The sequence below is a fragment of the Ascaphus truei genome, chromosome 5 (genome assembly GCF_040206685.1).
Source record: "Ascaphus truei isolate aAscTru1 chromosome 5, aAscTru1.hap1, whole genome shotgun sequence".
NCBI classification, from domain to species: domain Eukaryota; kingdom Metazoa; phylum Chordata; class Amphibia; order Anura; family Ascaphidae; genus Ascaphus; species Ascaphus truei.
In genome coordinates, this window is record NC_134487.1 from 36,955,937 (window position 1) to 36,979,134 (window position 23,198).

A 23,198-nucleotide genomic window follows, 5' to 3' on the forward strand; every position below is an offset into this window, starting at 1 on the left:
ACTATACACCACTCACTTATCCTTTGGAATGGGATTAAAACCAAAAGAAACCTTACTACACATGACTCGAACATGATACCCCTATTTCATAACCCCCTATTCAACCCTGGGTGCGGTAGGGACAGTTTTGATTGGTGGAAGGAGAGCTAACCAAAGTGAGATTTATCCAACAACGCAGCTTAAAATATTCATGCACCTCAAAAAAGTGAAACGGATCCCAAATATACAGCTTTATTGCTATATGCAAAAAGACACTTTCTTATCGCAGTTTAAAAAAAATGTGTTGCTCTGGGGTATATTTTTTGTAAACAATCTGCAGCTCATCCCCACTGAGTAAAGCCCTTATTTCAGTAATAGATCAGGCACTTATTCCTCCCTGTAGAGGGGGAGATCTGCATTACATCAGACACTGGGAGACTGATTTGAATTCTTGACCTCCAAGATTGGGTGGATATGGAACGCTACAGCCTCGACATCTATTAGTGCAGCAATCAAAGAGAATGGATACAAAGTTCTATATAGATGGTACTTGACCCCCGACGGACTTAATAAGATGTTTGCCGAAACTTCATCTAGATATTTCTGGGGATGTGGTCAGAGTGGCACAATGGACACATATGGTGGCGCTGCCCTGGAATAACGGATCTATGGTAAAAGGTTTCCATTGACCAATTGTGACAGGTGTGATACTAATCTACTGGAATTGTACCCACATTACTCCACACCCCATAACCCTTTTATTTATATATCCGTAACACCGGCCCACCCTCTCCCCCCTTTAATTTCTGTATCCCTTATTTGATAATCCAATAAAATACAAAGTTACAAAACAAGAGTATACTTCTCAAAATATTTTCTGTTACTTCAGATAGAAAGGGGATCACCAACTATTGCAGTACTCCCTTAATTTTGCATAGTTGTAAAAGAATTATAATGTTATAGCAAACAGCCAAGGTGAAGATTGGGCTATGTGCTTCTGTAGGATAGTATCAATGTCAGACCTATACGCCTATCTCTTGCTTTCCCCTTCCTGCATTTGCTCTTGGGAATTTCCTTGCACTTTTGGTGTTCCTTCTAGACCCTTCTTCCTGTGTAGTCTTCATAGACACCAGTTGTTCAAAATAGAGATCTGGAATTTACATTTAAAAGGCAGAGGATAAGTCCAGCATCAGCTGAAACAGGATGGTTGAGAACTTGATGGTATCACTTAGGTGAATCTTATGGTCAAGCCCATGAACTGAAAACTAGTCATTCTTGTGCCAGAATGAGACGGGATCAGATTTTTCTTACACTTTCCATTTTAATTCGGTGATTATTCAATTCAACGTGCATTTTTCCTCCTGTTCCTATGGTTGGGTATCCAAAAATATGAAAAAGATATTACAAGACCATGGTGGTTCCAGTTTCTGTGCATATTACTAAAAAAATACTATGATAGAAAAAATTATTTGGATTTCCCATCTTGCTACTGTATATGCAGTAAGTACACTGTGATTCCTCATCTTTTACAGAAAATGAAAGACGAAGCATCAGCTTCCTCTTGGTGGGGTAGATTCATGAATGTGTGATGTGTGACCGTTCAGATCAATGGCCATTCAAATGAATGTTGTGTTTTTGTGTTTTTGCCTAGCTCATTTTCGTGAATCTAATTTGAGAAGAATCTATTTCAGTTCTATTTATACTGGTATGGAATGATGCAAGGAAAGGACAATATCAATAAGTTTATTTTTATTCATTTCTGAAGTTACATGCCAGTTTTTGCCTTGTGTCTTCAATTTGAAGCTCTGGCTTGGCATTTGTTCAGTGACGCAAAAGAAATGTAATTTAGACTCTAGGTCCCCTTCACTTCCCACATGCTTTTAGAAAATATGTCAATATATATATATATATATATATATATATATATATATATATATATATATATATATACAAGAGAGAATGAACACTGGGATTCAGACTGGGTTAACCTGCTTCTAGGCAGAATCGTCTCTCCTTGTGATCTTGGGCACGTCACTTTATATCCCCCGGACTGAAGCACCAAAATTAGATAGTGAAATGTTTATTGCAGGAACAATGTGCTTGCGAAATACAATACTGCATATATTGTGAGTGAAATATAGGGAAAAATATTAAATCGGTACAGCTGTGCTCTATAGTGTCAAAAAATTGTCATCTGAAAACTGTTTCGTTTATTCCACTCTATTTGAATCAGATGGAAATACTGTAACATGCACTGCACAGTAAGAAAGATTTCTCTCCCCCCCCCCCCCACACACCCCTTTTGTATTACCATGTGTGCAGTTTCCACCAGTGGAGATGAATAGATTAAGGGTTTACTGTGTCGGGTAATCTGAAGACAAGAGCAATGTACTTGCTGCCATGGAGAGTTGCTACTCACTTTTTATTTTCTTAAGTGATACCAACTCCATAGAATTGTCAATACAGTAGCACTCAATTACTTGTTCACGGAACCACATAAAGGGGCCTATGCAGAGAGCAGCGAATTTTAAAATTGGCGAGTTTATTAAAAAGTAGCTTTTTTGGAGAGTTTTATTCTCCATATGCAGAAATGTGCGAATTCTGCTATGTTTAACATGAATGCGTGTGGCGAGTTTAAATTGGCGAGATGCGCGCTTCAGAAATGTGTAAAAAAAAAAATTGCGCCTTTTTTTCCCCTTTGCTATGGCCGCGAGCGGCAGCTTCTTGCCAATTTTTTCTGGCGAGGCAAAAAGGAGACAATCGCGCCATTTTATTGGCGCGAACAGCCGCTAGATGCCGTTCGCGCCTCTCTGCATTAGGATATTTTTAAAACTGGCGAGATGGAGGTTCTCGCCAGCCGCGAGGCGAGTTTTAGAAATAGAAAAGAAAAATTGGCGCGTTTTTCGTAACTCGCCATTTTCTGCTGTTTTCTGCGCGATTTTCTCCAAAAAATGGCGAATTTTGAAATAGCGCTGCTCTCTGCATAGGCCCCAAAGTGTACATTTTCTAGCAGTTCCAAGGTATTACACCTAGATTTTGCAAAGGCTTTTGACACAGTTGATCATGCTATCCTGCTTAAACTCCAGAGCTCCGGAATAGGTAAGCATGCTTTAAACTGGTTTCAGTCCTACCTATCAGGAAGATCCCAACATGTGTCCATCTCAGGCTATAACTCCAACCCCCTGGATATCACCTGTGGTGTCCCGCAAGGCTCTGTTCTGGGGCCCCTACTCTTCTCAGTGTTCATTAATGATCTTCCCACAGCTTGTAAGGAAGCCTCAATACACATGTATGCAGACGACACAATCCTATATGCACACAGCCATAGCCTCTCTGACCTTCAACACATACTTCAGTCTGACTTTTTGAGACTCGAAAACTGGATTTCCCAAAACAAACTGTTTTTAAACACTGACAAGACTGTAACAATGGTATTTGGGACCAAGACTACATTTTTAAAGCTTCCAGTGACTGAGCTCCTGATTAGAACCAACGCTAACACCACCCTAACCCCTGTCACTAGTTTTAAATACCTGGGCTTATGGTTTGACTCCCACTTAACATTCGGGATGCACATTGATACCCTGACAACAAAGACCTATGCCAAACAAGGGGTACTTTACAGGAACAAATCCTCCCTAAGTCTCCTGGTCAGAAAGCGTATCGCACAGCAGATGCTAATGCCAATTATCGACTATGGAGACATAGTATATGGCTCGGCACCTCAAACCCACCTTAGCAAACTTGACACCCTCTACAATTCAATTTGTCGTTTTGTTCTCCAATGCAACTACAACACACATCACTGCGAAATGCTCAAAGAACTAGATTGGTCATCACTAGAGTCTAGGCGCAAAGTTCACCTTTCCTGTCTTGCCTTTAAATTCTTCATGGGCAAGCTACCCAGCTATCTGAACAAGCTCCTCACCCCTACCACTTGCAGCACTTATCACCTGAGATCAGACTCCAAAAGACTGTTCATGGTCCCAAGGCTCAACAAAGTATCCGGACGTTCCTCCTTCTCCTACCGTGCTCCCCAAAACTGGAACAACCTACCAGAGACTCTCACATCCACCACCAGTTTAAATTCTTTCAAATCTAAGGCTGTCTCACATTTTAATCTGGTCTGTAACTGTTTCATACGCCCATAATATATATTTTCTTTAACTGTGCACGCAATGTCTTGTATATAATGTATACCCTGTTCATTTATGTAACTGTATTTGTAACCATGTATTATTTGTTTTACTCTGTGCCCAGGACATACTTGAAAACGAGAGGTAACTCTCAATGTATTACTTCCTGGTAAAATATTTTATAAATAAATAAATAACACAGCAGATTATTTATTTTTGCATTAAAATGAACAGGCTGCAAGGAGTGTCAGTGAGTTAGACGCTTGTGTATATTATTGCAAAAATGAAGATTTCACTGTTTTAATATCCTAGACGAATATATACTTTGGTTCAAAGGAGAAGGATTGAGAGCGTTCCTATTGAGTCAGATAGATAGTTTTTCAGTTGGGTGTATGGATGTATTGCTAAAATGGGATTAGTGTTCATTGTCAGTGCATGTGAAGATTACCAAATGTTAGTACATATAGTGTGTTGTACATGCACAGGTTACAAAGAAATAATCAACTTGAGAGCGTTCCTGTATTATGACTTTGTGTTCACTAGTGCGACAGAACATTACATTTCTCTATTACAATACATGTACTGTGGTGAAATAAAACTATGTATAAATACATATCTTCTAATTGTGTTTCTCCTTGGTAGAAATAAACAGCAACGCTTGGCTACGCAAGCGCATTCATTGGATACATTTTACAGGCTTTCTGCACTTCCATTGGAAAATATCTTTGCTGTCTCATCAGCTGTCTCCTCTTCAATGTATTCTGGCCGAGATATACCATCTAGTACATTGCCATGACGATCGTATCCAAACCATGGGGGAGGATCAGCAGTATTATACTCCAGCTTTTTAATCCTGGATTCAGTTTTTAGGACAGCTGCCCTATAAAACACATACAAAAATTAATATTGCAATCCTGCCTAATACTCTATTACATAAAACTTGAGTTATTCTGGTGTCCGACCACAAGCTACGAGTTGATTCCCTTGAAATGTGACTGAGCTCTGACGATCTGAGTATCTTGCTGTAGCTAGTCATTTGAATATAATTTATAGCGTCCCTTAAGGTTTGGTCACAATTTTTCATTGTTTCAATACATATTTTTTATTTCTGTGCAAAACCGCATTTATGGATATTCATACATCAATAATTGAATCCCAACTGTTGGAAAAAATACTGCAGTTTGAATCCTCCAAGGATCAAAAATCTTGTTAAACATCAATGAAACAGATATTTGATAGTAACAATTTAATAATCTAACATCTGGGCTTGGTAAACATCTTAAATATACGGGTGAAGGACCCCATTCTAAGGTTCAGTTTACATACTGTATTCATAGACTTAGATTTAAGACATATGCCAAGTTGCGTACAGGGAAATCTATATCCTAAATGACTTTTTTAGAACATGTATAATACATCTTAATATTGATCATAAGCATATGGAACTGTATTCTTTAACTCATTTCTTATGGAGGCCGGAATAGACCATAGTTAGGAGGGACGGAGCCAATGTAAGTAACATAGGGTGATGAAGAGGGTTTGGAGTAGTGGCATGGAGGGACAAGGATGTCAGGAGTCGGCTTTGGTTGGACAGGGGAATGAGGGTTTGCCGTGGAGGACACGGAGGTCAGGGTTTTGCATGGAGGATTTAGGGGAGTCAAGGTCTGATACTGAAAGGGGACATGTATGGTCTGGTGAGGGGTTGGTATATTACTTTGACTTCTTCAGCCAGCTTTCCTCCTTCTGTTCAAATAGAACTGAAAGCCGTCACATTGCATATCAGAGCTTTTCCCCGCCCATTCCACTTAGCATTTAAATATATTGTAATGTACTGTGAAATTATGAAAACATTTTGGAATATTTAAAAAATATATTTTTATATAAATGTGTATATAATTTAAAGCAATGCTATTAGTACAGGTCACACCTATCTTTTCTATTTTGCACTGATTGTGCTTTTACTATTAGAATAAGCTGCAGCTCATTATAGAGCCCTTCAGAAACCAATGGATTAACATAGTTTGAGAACCATAAAAAAAAGAAAATTATCTCACTTTAAAGAAGGAATTCTTAGCACTTCTTACTTGGTTACACTTTTGCAGTACATCATTCTTAGGACCTGCAGTTGTTTGCAACCTTTCCGTAGGTATTTCAATGATCTGTCACTGAGATGGACACATCCAGAGACATCCAAGATATGAAGATAATGGCAGACGCCGGAGAGGTATTGAATACTTAAATCTGTTATCTGCATATGAGTAATTCACATAAATGAATGCAAGAGACCACATGCTATATAGTGATAACATTTTCAGCAAGATATAAGCTGCAGAAGCCGTTTTTCTTGTACTACAGCTACTATAGTGGATACGTGACCTAATATACAGTATTTGCCTGTTTGATGTACTGTAGAACTAAAACTGCTATATAAGGCCCAGTGGAAAGCTAGCAGGATTAGTTCATTAAAATGCAATATGCAAATAGATATGCAGTAGAAGAAATGTTTACCAAAAGCATCACAACTTCATAAATACAAAATGATACCTTTGCTTACAGATTGAGTCAGGAACACTTACAATAGGGGCCTTCCTTGGGCAATGTTTTGTTTAATCAAAATATTGTAATGATTTAGACAGAAGGGTGTAAGTAGCACACGCTGAAAAGTTTACCCTGGGACATCCAGCGATGCTGAGAGAAGTGAGCATTTTGCAGCAAAAAGCCAGTGTTTTCACAGTGTGGTTTGTCACTTGTAAACCATGGGAAATATCCAGCTGCTCCAGGCCCTTCGAATGTTGACAGAATTTCTGTAATAGAATAAAAATATCCCGAATTAGTAGAAAATGAATGTGCTGTAAACGGTTTTGTCCTACGCTGTACATATACCATGGCAATAAGAGTTCAATGCTTCACAAACAAACTATGAACTTTAATATAACTGTAGTACTTTTACTATTTAGTAGGGTGACAATCATAAAGCGTATCACTGTGTCACTAATGTACAGTAACTTGGAAAATTTACGGTGATATGGAACTCAAGTAAACCACTGGCATTGATATGTTCAAGGGGCTAAACCTTGTTGAGTGATATTTTTTTTTACATTTATTTACAGACATTTCATGAACAGTTAGAGATCTGATTATGTGCATTAGTAACATTTGCAGACAGGGCTAAAATTGTGTTAGGATAGGTAATATTGGCCTGAAATGTGTTGCGTTACAAGAGGCCCTGCCTCAAGGAGCTTACAATCTATAGGCAGGGTAAATTGAAACATTGGGTACTGGGGATGAGAGAATTGGTGGTTTTCAGAATGCAATAGAGCAGCTTTAACATTACCAGACATCAGCGAATGGCAGCAAATGGTGACACCCTTTGGCTACCCTCCGGCTGCTGTCAAAGGCTGGTGCCTCTCGGGTGATTCAGGTGTTATGTCACAGAGATTCTTTGGTAAAAATGAAAAAAGCAGCATAGCAGCACAGTATATCAGGTCACACATGCGGGGGGGGGTGATTGACCCCAGGTGGTCTTTGAAGTAGCTCTTGTCCTCATGCTGTTCACCCGTTCCACGCTGGCTTGACTATCCTTCCACGCTGGCTTCGCTATCCTGCTGACCCATTTACCTCATCGCAGGGCCCTCAAAATGAGCAATATCTCCCACAAAATGATCACACTACAGCTCAATTTGCTGCCACCACCAAGAATAATTTCAGGTCTTGCAAAGTTCTTGTGTCCTGAAATGCTGTTCATCTTTTCTAAAAGGTATTAGGGTCAAATTAAAGCCCAAAGACAGTACTTATTACATTTTAGATTTAATATACTAAAAAGTGGCACAGTGCTTAGTTACAGAAAAAAAATATGTTAAAAAAAAAGAGAAATACAGACAGTTTCAGAAAATAACAGGATAAAACTAAATATGTTACCACATAACAATATCAGATCCTTCAAAGAAGGTTTGAAATTGCAAATAAGAGAATCCACGTGTGTATTGACATAACACACCCTTTATGTTGAATTCTCATTTAATATCACAAATGAATGGTTTTTATTATCACATTGACCGTCACAAAGAGGATTCCCACCCTTTGTGGCTGTGTCCTTAACTCCCACTCATTCATCTCTTGTGGCATTTATGACGGTGAACAGAGAATAGGTTTATAAACTCAAAATAGCTACAAAAAAAAAAAAAATACCCCATAACTCTTTTGGTAACCCATAAAATAAATGTGACCCGCATCATTGCGTGCAGATGAGTTTGTCAGAGGCATAGAAATCCGTCTTGCCTGGGCAACTCCTAATTTTGAGGGGCAAACAAATTATATGACCTATGCACCATAAATATCATGGCATGTTTAGTTTCATTTAACTCGCCTGACTTCACGTGTCACAACGTTATATTCTTTATGCTTGTGAATTATATTAGATCCCAAATATCTATTATTTGGTAAAGCTGTAAGGACACGGGGAATGCCCTCCTGACCACACCCTCTTGTTCAGAGCACTTTGGAATTCCCTTGAAGTTATATTAACACGTCCTGGTCACTTCTTGGCACATCTGGTTGTAGTCAACTTCACTGTACACATGTTTGTTAATTAATTGATTTATTGATCAATAAAGTTGGCTCATTAATATTAGCAAAATGTGACTGATAATGTCTATGAAACATGAAAAACAGGCCCAGAGTTCTTTGTACTGCCCGTGGGATGAACAATTCTTTTGAAAGCTCCTTGTATTGTCCCTGAATATATTTGTATATAGTTATCATATCCCCTCTTAGACGCCTCTTTTCTAATGTAAATAAATCTAATTTAGCTAGCCTCTCCTCATAAATTAGATTGTCCATCCCCTTTATTAATTTGGTGGCTCTTCTCTGCACTCTCTTTAGTTCCATAATGTCTTTTCTTAGGATTGGTGCCCAAAATTGTACTCCATATTCAAGGTGTGGTCTTACTAATGCTTTGTAAAGGGGCATAATTATGTTTACTTCCCTTCCATCCATTGCCCGTTTGATGCAAGATAAGATCGTGTTTGCCTTTGCAGCTACTGCATGACATTGGGCACTATTGCTAAGCCTGCTGTCTACAAGCACTCCTAAATCCTTCTCCATCAAGGATTCCCCCAATATATCTCCATTTAATTTGTAAGTCGCCTTTTTATTCTTGAATCCCAAATGCATAACCTTACATTTATCTGTATTAAACCTCATCTGCCAATTACCTGCCCACGTTTCCAGTCTCTCCAAGTCCTTCTGAAGAGAAAATACATCCTGCTCTGATTCTATTACCTTACACAATTTAGTATCATCAGCAAAGATGGAGACTTTGCTCTCGATCCCAACCTCAAGGCCATTAATAAACAAGTTAAAAAGCAAGGGTCCTAGTACCGATCCCTGAGGTACTCCACTCACGACTTTAGCCCAACCTGAAAAAGTTCCATTTATGACAACCCTCTGTTGTCTGTCCTTTAACCAGTTTTCAATCCAGGTGCATATATTCTTACTGAGTCCAATTTTCTTTATTTTGTACACCAACCTCTTGTGTGAAACCGTATCAAAAGCCTTTGCAAAATCTAAGTAGACCACATCAACTGCATTACCCTAGTCTAAATTCCTACTTACCTCCTCAAAGAAACAAATAAGGTTAGTTTGGCAAGATCTATCCTTCATCAATCCATGCTGACTATTACTAATAATTTTGTTTTCCATTAGGTATTCCTGAATATTATCCCGTATTAAACCTTCAAGTAGTTTCCCTACTATTGAAGTCAGGCTTACAGGTCTGTAATTTCCCGGTTGTGATATAGCTCCCTTTTTAAAAATAGGCACCACATCTGCTTTACGCCAATCTTGTGGTACTGAGCCTGTGGAAATTGAGTCCTTGAATATTAAATATAATGGTTTGGCTATTACTGAACTTAACTCCTTGAGAACTCTTGGATGTATGCCATCAGGGCCAGGTGCCTTATTTACTTTAATTTTTTCAAGTCGCTTATGAACTTCATCCTCAGTTAACCAATTGTTCATTAATATGGAGGTTGTGACTTCCTCCAGCGGTACTACTATTGGACTTGATTCTTCCCTGGTAAACACAGAGGCAAATAATTTGTTTAATACCTCAGCTTTTTCCTTATCTCCAATAATCTGCCTACCCATCTCACACTGAAAGGGTCCTATATTTTCTTTTCTCATTTTTTTGTTATTAAGGTACTTAAAGAATTTTTAGGATTGACCTTACTTTCTATTGCAATCCTTTTTTCATTATCCATTTTTGCTAATTTGATTGCCCTTTTGCAATTTTTGTTACATTCCTTATAATTAATTATAATACGATGTCTCTGTCCCTTCTGACTTAAAGAATTTAAACGCCTTCCTCTTCTTGTCCATTTCCTCCCCTACCTGTTTATTTAGCCACATTGGTTTTGACTTATTTCTTTTATACTTATTACTCAAGGGTATACACTGATAAATGTGCTTTTCTAACAATGTTTTAAAGACTGTCCATTTATCTTCTACATTTTTCCCTGCAAAAACATCATCCCATTGTATTACTACTAGATTAGACCTCAGTTTATTAAAATCTGCCTTTCTAAAGTTTAAGGTCTTTGTTGAACCCAAGAAATCTATTTTTTGATCATTTATTTCAAATGAGACCATGTTATGATCACTGTTACCCAAATGTTCCAGGACTTGAATATTTGTTATTACTTCTACATTGTTTGATATGACCAAATCCAGTATTGCCCCTCTCCTGGTTGGTTCCTCAATAATTTGGGTCATATAATTGTCTTTAAGCACCCCCAAAAACTTGTTTCCTTTTGTTGTAACGCTAATCTCATTGTGTTACTGGTGTATTGCATTTCTGCACGAAAGGGGTTAAGTATAGGGCTACACCATAGCAGTAGTGGATCTTCAGACAATCATCAACGTCTTTACTGAAGCATACAAGAACAGAGGACTCATGCATAACACTTAGAAGACTAAAAGTACTCTCAATAAACTAAGGCAATTCAGATTCACGGAGAGTCTGGAAAACATGGAGCATTTCCCATAACTCAGATGTGATCTTTCACAGAATACCGCTACTGACAAAGAAACCACCTCAAATGTGCGAGTGCAGCATTTGGTTAAGACAAAAAAGACACAGCGCACAACGCTCATAGTGCATAAAACAAAATAATAAAATGTACAATGGAGTAGGGTGAGTAATGTGCGTACATCAAAATAAATAATCATATGCAGTTAGGGATAATGTTACCCAACGCCTCAGGAAACCGGAAGGAGTATCCTCACAAGGGTTTAGGCGCTGATGTCTCGGATGCAGGTTCCTATTGGTAAGTAGGTAAATCGAACGCCTCTAATAAGTTCTTTTTCCCCAGAGCACGAGTCCAAAACTACTGCTGCCACTTGCAGTTCTTTGCCAGAGCACAGCTCCACACCGGCCGGGTTCTCTCACTCCCCTCTGTGCAGAAGCACTTCCGGGTCGATGACGTCACCGCGGGGGGAGCGCTGGTAATGGCGCCGTTCAAACTCGATCAGCTCAGGTGGTGGGGTAGTAAATTAGAGGTAGAGCTCTTGACCAGTCATCCAACGCGTTTCGAAACCCGTGGGTTTCTTCATCAGGGAATAAATTAAAGTGGTTCCGGATCAATTCTAAATACTACACGATCGTACCTCATTGGCTAAGCTATCTACTCTCACAGCCAATGGGGAAGTAGTAGGGGCGGGTTAATAGTCCCGGTTTCGCGCGTCACTGGTAGCTAGTGGCAACAGAACATAAACATTAAATAAACTTTATTAACAACAAACATAGCTAACCACACGCGATTGATGAGACTAAAACAGAAAAAAACAGTGTTACACATAGTAAAAAACGTACATGAATGCATTAGTGGCCATGCAGACCAAGGAGGCTATTCTAATAGGCAATAAATATCACCAACAAAGTGAAATAGGAAACATGAAAAGTATGCAAAACCGATCAATAATAAAGGAGCATTAAGATAATACAAACAGCCCTAGTACATATTAAAAAGGGCATGTCCTAAAAAATAAGCTAACTGCATATGATTATTTATTTTGATGTACGCACATTACTCACCCTACTCCATTGTACATTTTATTATATTGTTTTATGCACTATGAGCGTTGTGTGCTGTGTCTTTTTTGTCTTTATCTGTTAGTGTAGGGGGTTTTTGAGCCCCCCCTCCATCGCAGCTGCAGACGCTCCGTTCAAGGTTATGTTTTTTTAACCCTAATCATCACGTCACATAATTAGTTAGCTGCGCACTTTATTTTCTTTTCACGCAGCATTTGGTTGCCTGAAAAAACAGGTCTCCAAAGATCAAGCTCATGGTTTATCATGCAGGCGTGGTCCATGGCCAATGAACAGGAGACACCTCAAGACACTGGAGAACTAACGTTAAAGTTATTTGCGGAAGATCCTTTGAATACAGATGCACCTATATTAGAGTCCTCCCGGCAGCAAACACCATGAGGATCAAAGCAGTGATCAATCCACATCAACTTTGCTGGGCCAGCCATGTTACCTGGATGTCTGATTCCAGACATCAAAGCAACCTATTCACAGTGCAGTCATGGCGTATGTTCAAGAGAGCGGCAGAGAAAGCTCTTTAAGGACCTCGTCAAAGCCAAAATGAAAAAGGGCAACATCGACACCAACGCATGGTAGATTATTGCCCTTGGCCACCCTAGATTAATGAAAAGTCTACTGCAAGGATCTCAGCACTTGAAGCCCTTTCATTCCCAACAGGAGGTGGAAAGGCAAATGCAGTGTGTTGTGGATCGAGTCAATAACTCACACCCACACACTCTGCTGGTAAACACTTTTTTGGGTTTCAACATCATCCGTTGATCCCGGATCGGCCTAATTAGCATCCTTCAGACCTACAGAGAAGACAATAATGGAAGACAATCGACCTAGACTACGAGGGATTGCTGATGATGACTGCAGCACTATTGACAAAAAAAATATTAATATTGCTGATAATGAACAGTGATATAAAAAAATCTTGAAACAAAGCCATACACAATATACATTTACAGTGAAGATAGAGTAACTACACCAAATCTTTTTAAATACTTCCACTTATGTAATAGAAATACAGAATTGCTTAGTTATATAAAGTGAGGTCAGTAGTGTTCTACAGTTTAAAAAAAAAAAAGAAGAAACATTTGTCTGGCACTTATCTTACTAATGACATGGTATAAAGCCTCAAGTGTTTCCTGTAGTTTGCTAAAAAAATTGGAACAGAAAATACAGCTGTCTTTCTCATTATCCGACAATTGATATCCTCAGAGTTGAATGTTATAGTAACAAACATCCTCACACTTTATTTTTATTGAAAATCATATTGACACCACTGGCTATAGAAACCCACAGAGACCTAAAGAGAGAGGAAAAAAAGCTGTGTGTGCTGAGCACGCGCATAGTAAGTGAAACTTCTTTGACTTTTGTCACAGAAATTGTATTTGTGTTGGTGATGTTTTAATTAAAAATCAAAATACAATTTCAGTTACAAAACGCAAATAAATTTGACTTAGAATGCGCGTGTTCGGCACACATCCCATGTATTAGCTATTTGCACTAAGTGTGAATTCCTTGTGTGTATGTGTGTCAGTGTGTGTGTATGTCAGTGTGTGTGTGTGTGTGTGTGTGTGTGTGTGTCAGTGTGTATGTGTATTTGTGTCAGTGTGTATGTGTAAGTCAGTGTGTGTGTCAGTCAGTGTGCGGGGGTGTGTGGGTGAGTCAGTCAGTGTGCGGGGAGGGGTGGGTGAGTCAGTCAGTGTGCGGGGAGGGGTGGGTCAGTCAGTCAGTGTGTGGGGAGGTGTGGGTGAGTCAGTCAGTGTGCGGGGAGGGGTGGGTCAGTCAGTCAGTGTGCGGGGAGGTGTGGGTGGGTCAGTCAGTCAGTTTGCGGGGAGGTGTGGGTGGGTCAGTCAGTCAGTGTGTGGGGAGGTGTGGGTGGGTCAGTCAGTCAGTGTGCGGGGAGGTGTGGGTGGGTCAGTCAGTGTGCGGGGAGGTGTGGGTGGGTCAGTCAGTGTGCGGGGAGGTGTGGGTGGGTCAGTCAGTCAGTGTGTGGGGAGGTGTGGGTGGGTCAGTCAGTCAGTGTGCGGGGAAGTGTGGGTGGGTGGGTCAGTCAGTCAGTGTGCGGGGAGGTGTGGGTGGGTCAGTCAGACAGTGTGCGGGGAGGTGTGGGTGGGTCAGTCAGTCAGTCAGTGTGGGTGGGTCAGTCAGTCAGTGGGGGGGTGTGGGTCAGTCAGTGTGTGTGGGGGGGTGGGTGGGTCAGTCAGTGTGTGTGGGGGGGTGGGTGGGTCAGTCAGTGTGTGGGGGGAAGGGTGGGTGGGTCAGTCAGTGTGTGGGGGGGGGTGGGTGGGTCAGTCAGTGTGTGTGGGGGGGTGTGGGTGGGTCAGTCAGTGTGTGTGGGGGGGGTCAGTGTGTGTGTGGGGGGGGGTCAGTCAGTGTGTGGGGGGGGTGGGTCAGTCAGTGTGTGTGGGGGGGGTGGGTCAGTCAGTGTGTGTGGGGGGGGGGTCAGTCAGTGTGTGTGGGGGGGGGGGGTGGGTCAGTCAGTGTGTGGGGGGGGGTGGGGGGGTCAGTCAGTGTGTGGGGGGGGGTGGGGGGGTCAGTCAGTGTGTGGGGGGGTGGGGGGGGTCAGTCAGTGTGTGGGGGGGGTCAGTCAGTGTGTGGGGTCAGTCAGTGTGTGGGGGGGGGGTGTCAGTCAGTGTGTGGGGGTGTGTGTCAGTGTGTGTGTGTGTCAGTCAGTGTGTATGTGTGTGTGTGTGTGTATGTGAGTCAGTGTGTGTGTATGTGAGTCAGTATGTGTGTATGTGTCAGTGTGTATGTATGTGTGTGTGTGTGTGTCCTGCCCCCCTCTCTCCTGACTCTCCCCAGCACACTTGTCCTCCCCCCAGCACACTTGTCCTCCCCCCAGCACCCTTATCCTTTCCCTGCACCCAGACCCTTTCAGCATTCCCCCCCCCCCCCATTTCTACCCATCGCGGCACAGAGGAGATGGAGGCAGTGTCGGCGGGGGGAGAGGGAGAAGCGCGTCATCGTCAGCTGGAGCCGACTCGGAGGCTTCTGATGGTGCTGTGGGGGACGTGGGGGACGCAGCGCACTCATCACCCCCCTCCTCCCCCCCCCCCGTTACCGGAGCAGTTCTATGCCTCGGCCGGGGCATGCACCGGGAGGAGAGGCCGCAGGAGATCAGTGCCTGCATAGAGCCCCGGGGAGCAGTGTGGGCTTCAGTGTCCCTGTGAGGAGAGTCATGGCGTCTCGAGCGTCGCCATGACTACCGGGCATGCGCAGCATATCAATGGGCGGGGAACGGGCGGGGAATCAGCGGCGCCGTCACAACTGCGCATGCGCGGCATGGCAGTGGCCGTTAGGATATTAGCATATGTCACGATGTGTGGGGGGGATGTGGTGCTCGGGGGGGGGGGAGCGATTAGGAGCGGCGCCGGCGGCTATTGCCGCCGCCGCCGCATCTGATTTGTGGAGCGGGTGTGATGTCAGTGTTGGGGTCGGGCTGAGCCAGAACACAGCTCGGCCTCAACTGCCAGCACTGACGTCACATCCGTTTCATTTCTGTCTCCACAATTCTTTTTTGCCCCATCACGAATGAGGTGCCACTAAGGAAGTTTCACTTCAAAAAAGGAGGTAGGAAAACATTGAAATACATGTCTTTCCGCTTCATTAAAAGGAGCAGTTTAACTTACAGTATAAAGGGCATTTGTTACATTTTTGTAATGAACGAATATTGGCATAGAATAAAGAAACACTCAACAGAACATCTCTATAGTTAATAATACTCCAGGTTAACGAGGTTTTCTCCCCTCTGTGAGTCCCCAAGAGAGACGCTTCTGCGACCAATTCTTGGTCATGCTGCAGTCTGAGTGGTTGCAAGTCCTGAGGAGGAGGCTCTGTGCAAGTTTGTGTTCCCGCTGAAACAGGAATCGCAGCGCTTGCCTACAGTATACACCTTTTCTGGTAAGTGGTTTTTACTTATACTGTACGTCTACATCTTTAATTTCATAAATTGAAATAATGTTTTTAAAAACATGAGCAGGTTGAACTTCCCCTTTAACTCTACAGAATTATGTTTTTCACTGACAGAATGTTTTCTGTCTCCTACAGCAGGATGAGCACAGAAGCTCGGAATCGGAGAATGAGTCGGAGTTGAAAAGGTCATCTGAAGTGATCCTAAACGCACAATAACTAAGGAAGTTTAGACCTTTTCAACGTTGGGCAAAATCTGTTAATTCGGGGGATTTTCAACTACTGCATATTAAAATGCTTTATAATTATTTTTTTTAAAGTGAATACTACATGTTTACAGACTGTCCTATGGAATGGAGACCTAAAATATTATGGTCTCTGTAGGAGATGCGTGTAGAGGTTTTAGAACAGGAGACTTTTTAGGGGGAAATCATATAGGCTTTTATTAGCCGTAACTTTGAAAACATAAACATCAGCTTGTGATCAGCATAAATAGGGTTAACAAAAGAAAAAAAATCAGGCCTAGCTCCTATAGGGAGCACTGACTACACCAAGAATGTCGTCCCTATCTGTGGGTTGGAAGGCTAAGCCCCTTGTTAACCATAACACAAGCTTAGTTTGGGGAATGTTTTCCCTTCGGGCCCCGGGTTTCCTCCAGGCTGGGATCGGGGATGGAGAGTCCAGGTGCTGGGTGCTCTCTCTTCAGTGGTCCAGGGTGGTAGCTTCCTGAACCAGAGAAAATTCAAACGCATCCTACTCTCTATTGTGGTCCAGGGGGTGTTTCTGGATCAGAGAGACATTTGCAGTGAGTCTCTGTATGTTTTTATACTCCTAACGAGCCAGCTGAGGAGATTCATCAAGCTAGCCTGCTTTGGAGTTAACCTCCGCAATGCTGTCTCAGGCTTTGTAAATAGGTTCCCTCTGGCTCACTATCTGACAGTCTAAAAAAATGACACTTACTGATAACAAAAGTCCTTACCAAGTACCAGAATTCTAATGCAGAAAAGGATTTTTCCAGAAGCCAGCGTTATATGCAGGCTGGACATATGCCGAACTCTTCTTCAGATATTTTACAACGGGTTCATAATCAAGATTTTTAATGAGCCAATGGTTCACATTCATTAACAATCTTGATAATGAACCTGTGCCCAACTCTTTCTACAAATACTTTCAATCTATTTGGACTATGGCAGGGAGTCCAATGAGCCGATAGCACCAGTGGAGCTAAGACCTATACTAGATTACCTATGTAAGGAGTGCTCTGGTATACTCTTTAAAACTCAGGCTGTACATGCAAATAAATCTGAGCACATCTGTTTTCTCTTTGTGCCGGGGCATACCCAGGGTAGGGCCTGACGGCCGCAGCACCTGGAGGAGTTGGAGAGGCAGCAGGAAGAGGATGTGTGGTGAAACTTCCTAAACACCAGAGTCCCATCACGTCCTGACTGGGGGGAGAGAAGTACATTCCTCTCTCCACAGGTCACCCACTGCCCATGTCTCACCCCCTCTTCCCCACCCCATACCAAACCCTCGCTCCCATTCCATGTGAATCCTCCATTCCTAAGTCACCCACAGTCTTCACTCCATAGCACCCCCTCTACCACTCCACATGACAACCTCCTTCCCCCCTCCCCCGAACCTATCTCAGTTGTGCTCATCACAGCTATTCCTTCACATGTTGTATAGATTAGTATTTTGGGAGGTTTATAAATCACTACTATATAGGTTTCCCTCGCCACCCATTTCAGAGTCTGGATTTAAAAGGCTTGTCCACATTCCGAATTCTCAGTTGAAAGGTGATTTATGTGAAAATGATGCAAACTTGATGAAATGTAAAATAAATACCTAAAAAAAGTCTGCAAACTGCTTTTGGATACAAACTCACATCTCTAGTGCGTACCGAGTTTATGAAATCTCACAAGTCCCTTCTTCAGGTGCACTCCATTAAATATACACTTACCAATAAAGCTATCACATACATATTTTCTTTCTCATGTTTGTGATGTGCTTTCCATGTAAAAATTTAATTTTTGAGTACTGGACCAGGAGGTATTAACCCCTCCAACCTGCCCCATGTACAAAAGTATGTTTATAGATAGAAGAGCTGAGCACATCAGTCTACAATCTGTTTTAAATTGCATTGCCCCAGTACAAGACATGAAGTATCCACTGAGGTCATTTCAAAGCTGCACATAAAGCTCTTTAGGCTTATGCTAGTAATATGTGCCTTTACCTCAAATATGCACACCAGGACAACTGCTTAGGGAAAGATTAAATTAATTTGATATCCCATGTTCTGCGATCTTTTCCTTGAAAAAGAACGCTGTGACGTTCGAAACGCGTTGGATGGGTCTTTTGTCACATTAAAGTGCCCTTTTAATTCATTTTTGATTTTGGGTCCTTCCTGCTCCGTTTTTGCTAGTGCGCTTTTGTTCTCCATATTTCCTGCAGACCAGCACGTACAAACATTTTGCTGGATGCCTTATTACCATATGAATGACATTATTTTCTATCCATTCCTCAAAAGCAATAAATCCTGATTATAATCACATTTGATACGCTTGTAAACAGGTGTTTAAATGTAATAATCCACAGGACTCGTATACAAAACGAGATACATTCCTCATGGCACATACTGTATGAGCAGCTGTTCATTTTTAAAGGGTCTTTCAGGGTGGGAAGTGCTTCTGGTTTTGTTGAGCTTGCCCTTCCCTTAAATACCATGCATTTAGAAACCAGAAACACTCACGAAATACCATTCAAACGCGTAATATGCTCAAACAATAAGTTGTAACAAGGACAGTCATGTACCTGTAGATGTATAAACTGTTATATTGTATAAAAGGAAAACAGACAGTTTGTAGATAAGTTATAATGGAAGCATTTTATTCCTACGTTTATAATATGTTATGCTATCGAATACAGGAAAACGTGTTTCATGTATCATCTAAGAAAAACATTCTCTAATATTAAAATAAATAAATACCATGCATTACTGTAGCTTGGTGTTATTAATCAGTAAACCAATAAGTAAAGAGAAGTTTAAATGCCATTTATCTTATGAACGTCAGTAAGTCACTTGTGTAGACCACCACTTATTGCAATATTGTAAGCTCTTTGGGCCCAAATATACTGTGCCTTTAATTCTTCTACGGTATACAGAGCGCGGTTTTATTATTATGTATAGTAATATTGTGTATTTATTTCCTTCTATTGAGGGCTGATCTAGTGCAGTCTGGTTGTACTCTCAGTGCAACCACGAGGACCAGCGCCAAGAAGGACCATTTCTTCGAACATCTCTAGAAAGGATTTGAACAATCCTAGGGACTTCATCACAAAGGCGGACTTTTTCGAACACCAATAATATACTTGTTTGTGATTATTTTATTTTATATAATATTGGTCACTTTTAATTTCAACACGAATCACTTATACATGTGAGAGTGTGGGGTATAGCGCTGGAGTTGTGTATTATCCCGGTTGTACTCTGTGTCGGTGTATAGTGCAGTCTGGTTATACTCTGTGTCTATACGCTGACACTACGTATAACCTGACTGCACTATACTCTGACACGGAATATAACCAGATTGTATTGGTGTAATGCCAGGTCACCTCTGCGGCGTTTGGTCCTTCCAGCGATGCAACGCGCAAAGATTGTCCCACCAACAACCCAAAATCCCCTCTCTCAGACACAGTGCCCTGTCTTTATCAGAGTTTTCTCCTTAGTGCAGCCATCTTACACATGCTTCACTCGTCCAAACATTAATGGCAGGCTCGATATAAATAGTGTATACTAACGTTTTGCAGATTTTTATTTCCTGTGGGAAAAAAATTGCAACCCCGTCAAGAATTTGTCAAGCCTTGTTTTATGAGAGAAAGATAAATTAGCTTATTTCTCAGGTATTTGTACTCACAAGTGTCCCTTCACATGTTGTATAGAGGAGTGTTTTGGGAGGTCTATAAATCGCTACTATATACAGATGTGTAAAGACTTGCTGTGTCCAGGGGCCGCGGCCAAAAAAATAAACGTCTGCGGTGCCAGGGTCTGCCCCGGTCGCACTGCGGGGTATTGAATTCAAGGCTGAGAGCGATGGAAGCAGTGTAGGTGAGAAAGGGGAAGTGCAGGCATGGAAGGGGGGGGGGGTTAAGGATCCCAGGGAGGAGACTGGAAGGGGTTAAGAATCCCAGGGGAGATAGAGGAAGGGGTTAAGTGCCCCAGAGGGGAGTGATGAAGAGGTTAAGTGTGCCAGAGGGAGGAAGCGGTTAAGTTCCCTAGGGAGAGGTGGGGAAGGGGTTAAGTGCCCCACAAGGAGGCTGGGAAAGGGGTTAAAATCCCAGGGGGGAGAGAGGAAGGGGATAAGGGTGCCCCATGGGAGTAAGGGGTTAAGGGTCCCAGGGGGGAAGAGATGAAAGAGTCAAGGGTATCATGGGGAAGAGGTTAAGTGGGGTAGATGGGAAAGGGTTAAGTGTCCTAGGGGGAGTGTGAGGAAGGGGTTAATTGCCCCAGCGGGATGGTGGGAACGGGGTTTGGCCCCCATGGGGGGGATAGGAAGGGGTTAACAGTCCCAGGGGCAAAAGAGGAAGGGGTTAAGCATTCCGGTGAGATAGAGGAAAGGGTTAAGCATCCCAGGGGGGAAGAGAGGAATGGGTTAAGTGCCCCGGAGGGGGGAATGGAAAGGCTTGAGTCCCATGGTGAGGGTGGGGAAGGGGTTAAGTGCCCCATCGGGGAAAGGAGAAGGAGTTAAGGGCCCCAGTGGGGAGACAGAAAGAGGTTAAGTACCCCAGGGGGAGGATGGGGAAGGGGTTAAGTGTACCAGGAGGGGGGGGGGAAGAGTTAACAAAAGGAAGGTGAGGAATTCCTACCTTTCACTGCTGCCTCTGCTCTCACTCCACTGCAAGAAGCTTCTCCCCCCTCCTATGAGTCAGCATTCAGAAGCAAGAAGGGAGGACTCGGGGAGAGCGAGAGGCAGAGACAGGACAGCGGCTTCTTCAAAGCTGCTCTCACAGCACCGGCATCCAGAAATATCACTGAACCAGGTAATCTCCGATATCAGCACACCGGGAGACTGATATCGAGATATTTCAGTATACCGGTATAATGCCCAATCCTAGTGTGATATACTTTCTATCTACAAATGGATGTTTGTAGATGGAAGAGCTGAGCACATCCTTCCACAATCTGTTTTAAATTGTAACGCAGCATGAAATAAGTATTACAAATTATCCACTGAGGTAATTTGAAAGCTGCACACAAAGCTCTTTTTGCTAAACCACTAATATTTTCCTCATTTTTTTTTTAAAGAGGGCTTGTAAGAGATGTGTGCAGAGGTACATTTAATGGAGACCGATTAGGGTGAAATTATATCTTGGCTTTATTGCGCCTGTTCCTTTAACAAGGAAAAACATACGAAAACAAACAAAATAAAAGCCTACTCCACTTTGGAGAGAACTAAACCTTTAATCCAGCCCTTTCTAACTGGGTGGGTAGCTAAGCTGGTTACCACCCTAAATAAATATTTTATATATATATATATATATATATATATATATATATATATATATATATATATATATATGTGTATATGTATATATATACACTGGCGACACACTTTATTCGAGCTCGGCTAGTCCCACGAATTCGGGTATACCCGGGTGTATTGAGGTTTGTGACTGTTTTCTGCCCGAGTGCATTGAGGTATTTTCCAGGCAGGGATTGAAGCATTTTATTCCCCCTGGCTGCAATACTGCACAGTATATATATATATATACTGCATTACAATTCATGAATTTATGCCATCTGGTAGACACGCGAAGCATTGCAGCCTATTAAATCCTAATCATTATCATTTAACAGATCAGCCACCCGTCAGCCAGGCATGAACCCAGGCTGGGAAGGCAAACGCAACGGGGCTTGTCAGAGGTGAGGAGCGGCGCATTCCAGGTATCTGCCAGGTACATACTGGGTATTTGCTCGAATAAAGTGTGTCGGTGCAGTATATCATATACATTTTAAGTTATGGTGGGTGAAAAAGGCGACAGAAAACCTCCACCGTTAGCATATAGCCAATAAAGAATATCACTTGTGAGCACATTCCCATGTCTGCAACCCTGCCTTTCAACCATTATCACTTAGCATACAGTGCTCCCACTGCAGCAAGGGATTCTGGGAAATTACATGCAAATGAGCACACAATGTATCACCTCTTGCCTGGAATATCCATACACATGAAGCCCATTTAAGCTGATGCTGTCCTCCTTCTCCTTATGTCAGCCCAAATATGATCTAAGAAAATCTCTCTCCTGTTTCTCACATCAGGCTTTTCTAAAAGTCCTAATCAACCAGGTGGAGTCTGGTTGGTTGCCTGTGTGCAATTAACCAGCACACTGCTGGATTTAGAGGCCGTTTCTCTCAAACAGTGATAAGTCTTTGTTACAGGGCTCCATACGAGAGGTAGCTCTTAATGTTTTGCAATATTTGGAAAAAACGGCAAATATGTTAGGACTTCGTGAATCCCAAGAAATATGTTCCCACCAGCCTGGTTGTGTAGAGCCCAAATAAATCACATATGATACGCTTGCAAACAGGTGTTTAAATGTAATATGCCACAGTCCTTGTCCAAAAACGAGGTACATTCCTCACTGACACATATGAGCAGCTGATCATTTTTAAAGTGTCTTTCAAGATGGGAACTGCTACTGGTTTTGTTGCATTAGTTTGGTGTTATTAAATAGTAAACCAATAAGTACAGTAAAGATAACTTTAAATGCCATTTACCTTATGAACTTCAGCAAGTCACTTTCCCCCCTGTGTCTAGGCCACCACTAATTGTAATATTGTAAGCTATTTGGGCCCAAATATACTGTGCCTTTAATTCTTATACATATAACCCGGGTCCCCTCTGGTCCCCAGTAAGCACCTTTACCTCTGCTGCGGCGGCGGATGTGTTGCGGGGGGGCGAGCTATGCCAGCGGCAGCTAGGAGAGGCGATCGGATCGCCGGCGGATCCCTTTGCAGGGCGCCGCCATTTTGCTAATGATCGCGCATGCGCAGGATGCCTCGCGCATGCGCAGCAGGC

The 23,198-nt window shown here is 42.2% G+C and overlaps 1 protein-coding gene across 5 annotated transcripts in view; it reads right to left on the reverse strand.

Annotated features, from left to right (window-relative positions):
- Positions 1-4,272: 4,272 nt before the first annotated feature.
- FBXL13 (F-box and leucine rich repeat protein 13) overlaps positions 4,273-23,198 on the reverse strand; it is a 238,941-nt gene continuing 220,015 nt past the window's right edge. For 4 of the 5 annotated variants that reach the window (XM_075599630.1, XM_075599629.1, XM_075599631.1 and 1 more), the window contains 3 exons: positions 6,785-6,919; positions 6,200-6,363; positions 4,273-4,995 (listed from right to left, as the gene is read on the reverse strand). In XM_075599630.1, the coding sequence (XP_075455745.1) occupies positions 4,806-4,995; positions 6,200-6,363; positions 6,785-6,919 (489 nt within the window). In that variant the 3' untranslated portion in view covers positions 4,273-4,805. The remainder of the gene's footprint in view (positions 4,996-6,199; positions 6,364-6,784; positions 6,920-23,198) is intronic. The other variant, XM_075599633.1, reaches the window with a different exon arrangement.